Source organism: Hordeum vulgare, chromosome 4H (genome assembly GCF_904849725.1).
Source record: "Hordeum vulgare subsp. vulgare chromosome 4H, MorexV3_pseudomolecules_assembly, whole genome shotgun sequence".
Classification (NCBI taxonomy): Eukaryota; Viridiplantae; Streptophyta; class Magnoliopsida; order Poales; family Poaceae; genus Hordeum; species Hordeum vulgare.
The window spans coordinates 113,807,872-113,817,814 of record NC_058521.1 but is presented as its reverse complement, the minus strand read 5'-3'; the positions used below and the strand labels follow the sequence as shown (position 1 = coordinate 113,817,814).

At 43.7% G+C, this 9,943-nt stretch overlaps 1 protein-coding gene across 1 annotated transcript; it reads left to right on the top strand.

The window, feature by feature from the left end:
• The first annotated feature begins 752 nt into the window (after nt 1-752).
• LOC123448065 lies at nt 753-9,048 on the top strand. Its single transcript, XM_045124834.1, has 9 exons — nt 753-1,705; nt 3,490-3,675; nt 4,179-4,271; nt 4,462-4,644; nt 4,749-4,851; nt 4,928-5,113; nt 6,273-7,246; nt 7,581-8,029; nt 8,459-9,048. The coding sequence occupies exons 1-9, from the start codon at nt 1,475-1,477 to the stop codon at nt 8,514-8,516; spliced, it is 2,463 nt and encodes an 820-aa protein (XP_044980769.1). The 5' UTR covers nt 753-1,474; the 3' UTR covers nt 8,517-9,048.
• Nucleotides 9,049-9,943: the final 895 nt, after the last annotated feature.

The following is a 9,943-nucleotide window of genomic DNA, read 5'->3' as shown; positions in this document are numbered from 1 at the left end:
TTCGGGCCGTGGCGACGAGAAATGGTCGCAAGACTAATCAAATGAACAAACGGTTCGCTCCAGCCGAGTCATCCATTCACCGAGTCATCCATTCACCGCGCGTGGAGATTCGTGCGCTACATCCAGCGGTATGCAAAACGCTCGCTTGGAGTCATGAAAAATCTAATGTCAATGCTATTTCCCCTTAAAAGCATGCAAAGACGTATTATATATATAGAATTCGCCTGTTTGGCAATTTTAATAGACACATTGGTTGACGGCAACTTATCATCCATTATTTTTTTTAACACGTACTCCCTTCGTTTCTAAATATAAGCCTTTTTGAAGGTCCCACTAGTGGACTATATACGGATGTATATATACATATTTTAGAGTGTATATTCATTTATTTTGCTCCGTATGTAGATCCCTAGTGAAATTTCTTAAAATGCTTATATTTAGGAACGGAGGGAGTATTTGCTTAATGTATCATTTATCTCGAGAATTAACACCTATGCTGCACTCTACCCAGCTTTACATAATAACAAATCGTTGGTAGAAAAATCTAGAGTAGTTAGCCACGAGTGGGCAGGATACCAGAAAAACCACAAAACCATGTCCAATCGATGGCTATTACGATGATCATGAAAGTTGCGAGTGCATTCTATTTTGGTGCATTGGTTTGAAGCGACGCAGCTTCCACCAGCACTGCACGGGGCCCTGAAAGCTGAAAGTCTTGGTCCGTGGGTCGACGGTCGCACATCTCCCAACTGTCCCCAGAGTTTACCGACGACGCAATCCAAAGGCAGGGAAGACCCAACGGCGCGGCCTCCTCCATTAGCAGCAAGCCGAGCGACGCCGCCGATCAGGAACTGGGAGCAGGACAAGGAAAGGGAGAGATCTTTTCTCCGGCAATCGGAAAAAGAAAAGGAAAAGAAAGACGAAAAGGAAATCTTGGCTTCAAGTCGCCTCCTCCTCCTCCTCCTCCTCCTCTCTCTCTCTTGTTCGTCTTCCCCTTTCCCCCTCCCTCCTCCTCCTCCTCCGCTGCTGCGTGCGTGCGTGCGTGCCGATCGAGCCTCGCGCACGCGGAGATAGAACACGTCATCGCCTCTTCGTCTCTCTCTTCACGCGCGGGAGCAGGGAGGAGAGGCGACGGGCGAGGGAGAAAAACCTGACCCTTTTTTCCTCCCGTCACGTATTAAAAATCCATTTCTTCTCCGTCTTCCCTTTTTCCGCTAATCCCGCTGTCCCTATCCCCTCCCGTCCCCTCGCCGCCGGCGCGCCCGCCCAGATCGCGACCCCCTCCCCTCCGCCCTCGCCGATCGTCCCGCCCCCGCCGTGCGCTCCTCCGGGGGCTCGCCGTTGTCCGGCGCTTCGGTTCCGCCGTCGCCTCTCTGGGCCCGACTCGCCCCCGTCGGGCGGTTGCCTCGTCTACGGGCGAGGGGTCGCGGCCTCGGCGGGCTTCGAGGGAGCGAGCGACCGAGCTCCGGCGCCCATGGTCGACATCCACGAGTGCGCCGTGGTGCTCGTGCAGGAGCCCGACCATGCGGCTGCGGCGGCGGCCAACCCGGACCCGTCCTCGATCTCCGCCGGCGCCTGGCGGCCCTTCGAGGACGCCGCGGCCGCCGTTGTGGGCCGGATCCAGCCGTCCGTCTCCTCCGAGGACCGCCGCGCCGCCGTCGTGCACTACGTCCAGCGCCTCATCAGGTGCAGCGTCGGCTGCGAGGTAACCAACCCACTCCTTTCTTTTCTCGCATGCTCCGTGGTGCTTGCCTTGCTCTATCGTTTGCTTAGAAGCTCTGTGTTCCTTTGCGCATCAAGGACATGGGCACGTCGCTGTACCTTTGGTACTTGTGTGCAATGTTCTCCAGATCATGTCTATGTAGCTGTCTTAGCATGGTTTTACGATGATTACTCACAGTTGTTCGGATTATTCATCCTTTATTAGGTCATGGAAATGTTGTCTGGATAATCTGCTAGGTGCAACTGTGCAGTGCTGCTGCTCATTCCATACATACTGTGCTTGCGGTTCTGTTTGGCTCGACCATAATGCGCTAATGGCTGAAGTGTTTTTATTATGCTATCATGCTATCACTAGTGATGCTGCCAAACTCCCCAGCTTTGCTTTGCGCATCAAGGACATGGGCGCCGTACACTTGTAGTTACGTGTGTGACGTAGTCTCTGGATCATGTCTATGTAGCTGTCTTAGGATGTTTTAGGAGAATTCCTCACACTTGTTCCGAGTCATCCTTTAGGGCATGGAAATGTGGTCTGGATAACCTGCTAGGTGCAATTGTGAAGTGTTGCCGCTCATTTCATAGTTACTATGCTTGAGTTTTTGTTTAACTCTGCTGTAATACGCTAATGGTTGAAATGTTTTTTTTAACGCCAGCGCTAGTGATGCCACCAAACTGATGTACAAGTTGGTATACTAGAGATCCTCCTCTCCTGTTGCTGGAGAGCTAGATTTATCATGCTTTTATTGGGCACAAATGTTTTTATGTCCTTAGCGGGCATGCATTCCAGTTTCTCACGTCGTATGGTTTAGTGATGATCTATTTATGTGAGTGAAATGATGCATGACACGTGTCTGGGCACTGCATCGGACAACATCGACTTTGTTGACCTTGGGGTGGCCAGTTGGTTGTGTCGTATGTAAATTAGTGACCGTTTTCATGATGTGTCTCTCACTGCCTTTTAGTGCCCTTATTTTATATTTGCACGTTCAAGAAATTTCATGTCCTTACTTCATCGGTATATTTATCTTAATCTGAGTAAGGTGATACCTGGATATCTGTTACACTATTAGGTATATGTAGTTTTTTTTTGGATCATTGTTAATGTGAAACACATGGGATCTGGTGAGTGGTTGCCAACTTGCCATAACTTGAGATGAATGGTATATGAGGCACACACTTGTACGTTTATTTTGGTTTCAGTGAAAATCAGTAGATCGGAAGGGTTCCTTATTTGTGTCATGCATGCACAAGTGCTTTTTACTAGATGATATCTCACACGACAAACATGCAAGTAATATCGACACTTTTGGCACGTGTTTGAGTCATATCTCTATGATACCGATGTTTGTGTTGTCCTCACTATTAGCATCGATGACGAGGAAGTTGTGCAGTACAGCTTCCTATACACCTTGAAGTTTGTACTTTCAGGGCCCTCTTTACATGAATTATTCTATACAGAAATGGAGTATCAGTTGTTAAGTACAGATTTGAGTACTAAACAGCAAAACAAGTATACACATTATGCACATAAAAGTTCTGCAAGAGGTTCACAGTGAGTTGTTTTATGAGGAGTCTATTTATTATGCTGGGTAGCAACATGGCATTAGATAGATAACCTGGAAATCTCAGATTTTGTCATGTACAAAAATAGGAGAATAATTATTGCATGAAATTTTATTCCCTAGCCGGGACTGGTGCATCTTATTTTTAATAATTGGACAGAATGTGAAGTATATAATCAACCTCTTCTTTTCTGTGTGGAAAACATAGGTGTTTCCATTTGGATCTGTTCCACTGAAAACATATCTTCCTGATGGAGATATCGACTTGACTGCATTTGGTTCCGCAAGCTCTGACGAAAACCTAGCAAATGAGGTTCGCGCTGTTCTGGAATCAGAAGAACTGAGGAAAGATGCTGAGTTTGAAGTGAAGGATGTCCAGTATATCCATGCTGAGGTTTGCCTCTTGACTGTGGTTTTTCAGTATTACCAATTAGACCTAATTCACACACTTCTAAGTTGCAGCTATGACTTCTGACATGTGCTTATTTTTTATTTACTCTATACAATGTCGGGCAGTGTACATTTATATTTTAATTTATCCAGCTACCTTTCAATGTCATCAAATCATTTCTGTCCTACCATACATGGGAGTAGTGACAGTAGAATAATGTATCTTTGCATACGGTATCAATAACACATGTGAATATCCCAATGTTACTAGCGTACTGCCAATGATAAAATAAGTAGTTGACTGCATTCAAGTGTACTGTCCAGTAGCTGACTGCATTTTTTGCTTTGTTCTTCCTGTGCACAGAATATATCAATATCATAGATTATTATGGAAGTTCACTTCTTGTATTGAACTGCTAGGGATTGTGCAGTGGTGAACATGCTCTTGAATAACAATCCCATATTTATCATCCAAATGTTCCAAATGACAAGTCTTTGTGATGTCAGGTCAAGCTGGTCAAATGCCTTGTCCAAAATATTGTTGTAGACATTTCATTCAATCAGATTGGTGGACTCTGTACGCTTTGTTTTCTTGAGCAGGTAACATTTCAGAAGTTGAAACATGTAGTCAATTGTGTTTTTTCCTTTGATGTACAGATCTATCTTCTATCTGATATTTGATGCAATAAAAAAATATTTCTCTTCCTTATGTGGTAGGACTTAGGGTGAAAGGTTTCCTTAAGTCAGTCTACTCATTGGAATTCATGTTTGTAACCATCATGTTTTACAGGTTGATGAAAGATTTGGAAAAAAACACCTTTTCAAGAAAAGCATAATGCTGATAAAAGCCTGGTGTTATTATGAAAGCCGCATTCTTGGTGCTCATCACGGTTTAATTTCTACCTACGCCTTGGAGATATTGGTGCTATATATTTTCCATCTTTTCCACAAGTCTTTGGATGGTCCATTAGCTGTAAGTTCTGACTTAAATTTGTATTCCACATTTGTAAAATTGCTTCTGACCTAGGAAACTAAATTCCCGCCCCATGGGTGACATAACTGTTTCCTATGCTGCAGGTCCTCTATAGATTTCTGGACTATTATAGCAAATTTGACTGGGACAACAAGGGTATAAGCTTGTATGGTCCTGTACCATTGTCTTCCCTACCTGAGCTAGTTTGTAAGTGAATGCAGTTTGATCTGTTTGGCTGAATTTTTTTGTTACCATTGGTCATCACATAGTTTTTCTTGCGCAGCCGATACACCAGACACTCATGATGTTGATTTCCTTAAGCGGGAGGAGTTTCTCAAAGAATTTGCACAAATGTTTACTGTCCCCCCTAGGAGCTTTGAGAGAAATAATCGACTGTTCTTAAGAAAATTTCTCAACATAGTGGATCCACTGAAGCAGAATAACAATCTTGGGCGGAGTGTCAGCAAAGGTTTCTTCTCTGCTTCATCATGAAATTTGATTGTACAAAGGAAAGAGTGTGCTTGAACTTGTGCCATACAACTTTAGTCAACTTAGAATGAGTTGATGCTTAAATTGATAGTTCTCAGCTTACATCGTTTGTGAATTCATTTTCGTCTCATGAGTAACACTGCCTTCCGGGGGAAGAATGTGGGTTGACTTTTTTTTTTGTCAAATTTGAATACTTGCATTGCATGTAGCTCAGGTCAGCTTTGGGGCATTTATTGTGCATGAAAAGTGCCAGCGTTTCTACTCTGTAGTTTGTGATCTGGTAATATCTCATACTGTACCCTTCAGTGTTCTGCTAGTTCATTAATCATCGCACCATCAGCTCACCTAATGGGTGGTTGCATCTGGCTTCCCACATTTCATAGATTTACCTTTGATGTTTGCTTGTCCAAATTTTGGTTTTCGTATCTACCTTCTCTAAACCTAATTGTTTTAAATTTTACCACTAACTGCAACTAGTGCTATTTGGAATGTCTTGCTTTTGCTACATTCTTGCTGCTGCATGTCCATGCTTTGTTTCCCTTCATTGACGGGCCAAGGGATTCATTTCAGCTCAACGCAGAAGCAAACTTTCAGCTACTTAATCAAGCAGTAGCACTGTGCTCATTTGCATTGCATAATAAGCTAGAACCTGGATACTGATGGCATTGATTTGTTTTATGTTTCATGGATAATTGTGGTTTGAACCCAACCCACAGGCATTATGGATGCTGCGCAGTTACTTTTGTGAATTAAGCTGTTGATTTGCTCTTTATTGTCTACTCCCTCCGTCCGGGGAAGAGTGTACGTTTGGCCTTAAAATTTGTCCACAAAAGAGTGTATTTTTATCTTTCCAATGCACTTTAAAGTAGAAAAAAAATGCTTCTCTCTCATTACACGGTAATCAAGACCAATAACATTCTATACATAGTCTCCTTAATTTCTACACGCACTTAGCTCATTGGGGGTTGGGTAATTAAAGAGGAGAGAGATGGTGGCTTGCATCTTTCCAATGCATTTTTTACTCCACTTCATAATTTGTCCTAAAATGTCTATATGTACACTTTTCACCGGACGGAGGGAGTAAGATGCTTTGAGCAGATTTTTTAATTTCCCTGGCCTAATACCACTGTGATGTGCAGGTAACTTTTACCGGATACGCAGTGCATTTGATCTTGGTGCCCGGAAGCTTGGGAAGATCCTTCAAGTGCCTATCAATTCTGCTGTGCCTGAAGTGAATCAGTTTTTTAGGAACACATTGAAGCGAAATCACACTATGGTAAGGCCAGATGTGCAGGACATTGCACTGGACTTCAATGTTGAAAGAGACAACAAAGGTTGTTCACCTTTAGACAGTAATTCTTTTGGCGATCTATCTGATCACTTCAACAGCATCAGTATTTCAGATGTCAATAACCATGGGTCTCTGAAGGAAAAAGAACGAAATCCTATGGCTGAGCATGAGGAAATGAAGTCTGTTTCAAATCCTGTAACTAGTTCTATTAGTATGAGGGATAACAGTGACTTCTGTGAGACTGCGCCATCAACTAGTGAAACGTTGTCATCTGGGAAAGCTCTCTATGCACCACATCTTGTGTATGAGCCAGGAAATGGAAAGGTTGGTGTCAATCATGACATAAACTTGGCACATCGGATGACATCGAAAGGGTACCCAGAAACTAAGTTTGGCAATGAGAATTCACATCTAGCGAATAACTGCTTACCACCATCTAGAAACCCAGATAATAATGGGGCACATATTAAAGAGGTAGGTGGTGATGGAGGTGCAACCAATGACATTTTATCAGATCTCGCTGGAGACCACGGAACAAATTTGAATAATCTTTACTATGCACAAGGGTGCCAACAAGATTACCCAGTGAACCATGATTACCCGGTTAATCAAGTTTACTATCAAATGCCTGCTCCACCACCTGCACAATATCAGAACAACCGCTCACCAAATGGCCATAGCAGAAAAAATGGTTATGGATATGCTGGTACAAGTGGAATATCCCCTGGTTCTTATCCATCTAGCTATTTCGTTGTAAGGCCATTTTATCAACCGGATGATACCATGCGAGCTCGTGGAACAGGCACCTACTTTCCTGACCCGGTATGTTCCCTTTTTGTACATTATTATGCTTATTATACAACTTGAAGTCACATTGAGATTCACTACATCTGGCGTTTCCCTACATATTCACTTTTATTTCAAGTTTTGCATAGGAGATGCTGGGATGAACCATTACTACTTTTCCTGTGTACTTGAATAATTTCCTTATTGGAGTTACTGCACCTTCTGTACACCAGGCTGGACATAACCCTACCACTTTTATGTTTCCGTTGCAGAATTAGGTTAATTTTGCAAGGTTAAAGTGCATTTGTGTTGTTTCAGCTTGTCTGTCTCGTGTTTGCCCTGAGCTTGTCTGTCTTTTTGGGTATTGCAGACTTTGTGCAAGGACAGACCACCTGCTGGACGAGGGGAAAGAGGAAGACATAGTTTTCATCCAAATCACTATCACAGGGCTCACCGCTATCCCAGAATGGATATGCCTGCAGATATGGTGCTGTCGGAGGAATGGAGGCAAGTGCCAGTGCAACCATTGCAGATTTACATTCCTGGTTCAAGTGATCATGGACTTCCCTCCCCGTTGAATATACCATCATCATCTCCATCCCCCCGGGCTCCAAGGGATAGCATTCATCGCAATGGTTTTGTTCACCCACAAGACAATAAACTTGAATTTGGGACTTTGGGGGCATTGCCTTTGGAAGTTAACGGTACTCCTCAAGACCATGCTAACAAATCTAGTTCTGCCGCCAACAGTCAACCTTCTGCACCTGTAAGCCCTGTGCGTTCAGCATTAAATCCTGGAAAGGGTTCTAATCGGATGAGGTATGAATGATGCATTACTTTAGTCATCAAAAGTATTAGCACCGCCTGTTTCATGGGAAACATAATTTTAGTGTTATTGTCCAGATTACTATGTTATGCTAATTAATATACTTGGTGGTCTGCCCTTGCTCTCCCACATTACTAAAAAACACTGCCCCCTATTTTCCGTACTTCCCTAAAAGCACCGTCCACATCGATACTCCTAATTAGCATGGCCGGACCTGTCCACATTCTTAAACCTTGTAGTGTGGTTGAGATTGAACACTTTAACATGTGCCATCACCTGTGGGCTTCTGATTTTTATATGGCATTCATGCATTTCTGTTCTCTCTTGTTTGTTGTCGTATTTAACTTGTATGCTCAGTTAACATGTATGCTTTCAGCATTGAATCATTCACAATTGGTAATTGCATACTGTACAATTTGCAGGAATGGTGGGCTATATCATCTCAAGGACAACGGCGATTTCCCGCCACTCTCCAGCTGACGCAACACATAGTTGATCATGGTGTACCGAAGACATGTCAAGCCAAGAGAAAGATACCAATACATCTTGCACACCCGGTGCGGCAGTAGCAGAGGGTTAATCTACAAAATAATTCACCGCCATGTACATCCTGACTTTTAACTTGTCGTTCCCCAGTCATCATCACATTCTCCGTGCCGCCGGAACGCAGCCCGCCCTGCTCTGACTGGAATCTCATCGTTTCCCCCCATTTCCCTCAAAAAAGAAAAGAAGAGGAAAAGAAAGAATAAGCACAGCTGAATCTCTGTCTGTGCCATGTAGATACTTTGTTGGGGGGAAGAAAAAGAGCTAGCCTAGCTTATGTTGTTTTGTGGTGATAGTGTAATCAATCTGGTTCTCGGAGAGGCCTTTGTGTCGGAAGGCCCCTTGCCTGCAGTAACATTAGATGCTTGATGAAATTGCTAGGTACAGAATTTCAACTGTATGTGATGTTAGATTTACATTATAGTCGGTCAAAAAATTAACCAGAGATAGTCGTAGTTGTGCTTGATCACAGTTTGCTTGTATTCTACATTGTTCTTGTCGTAGATTTTAGATGAAATAGGGGAGAAAATCATGATGCGGAAGCAAATGGAATCTGTGCTAGTTGGCTTTTTTGAGAGTGGAGGCGATGAACGTTGTTGCAATCCAAAATAGTCATGGAGATTGAAACCTTAAGGCTTTGTTCGGTTACACGTGCTAGTTGGCTTTTTTGAGAGTGGAGGCGATGAACGTTGTTGCAAACCAAAATAGTCATGGAGATTGAAACCTCTAAGGCTTTGTTCGGTTACACCCCTTCCTTAGGGGATTTAGATGGATTTTGACATGTAGGGGGGGTCTAATCCCTCTCTGTCCCTGCCAAAACACCTTCAAGTCCCTGCCAAAACACCTTCAAGTCCCTGTCAACTGAAAAAAGCCTAAAGAAGTTTGAGAGGTAGGGCGCTCATTGCAGCGTCTTGTTTTTTTGCTTAGAGCAACGGGGGTGCATTTTGCTTGAGTTCGCGTGACCAGAAACCATGGCCCAACATGATGACACATTTTGCGTTTCTGTCAACATGGTGACATATTTTGCATTTCTGGATGTTTCGTGTCCGTGCGAACACAAATCTAATTTTGGTTGAGTTTGTGTCTATACGGATGTGCTACATGTTTGCTTGGTGTCTGTCCTGGATCCATGCTACAACTACCCGATGGTTAGGGGTGGAGTTGGTCTTTTCTAGTGCTATGGGTGCGGTGGGCCGTCCATCCATGCTCACTCCTCTCCACCACTTTGCTTCCCTGCTGCCTACATTCAAATCCTAGTCCACTGCTTGCGAAATGTTGTGAAAGTGGACGCCCTGGGAGCATGACCACGAGGCGACTCTTCAGAGTGGTGACACGCACCAAGTTTATTGTGACTCCACCGCAGC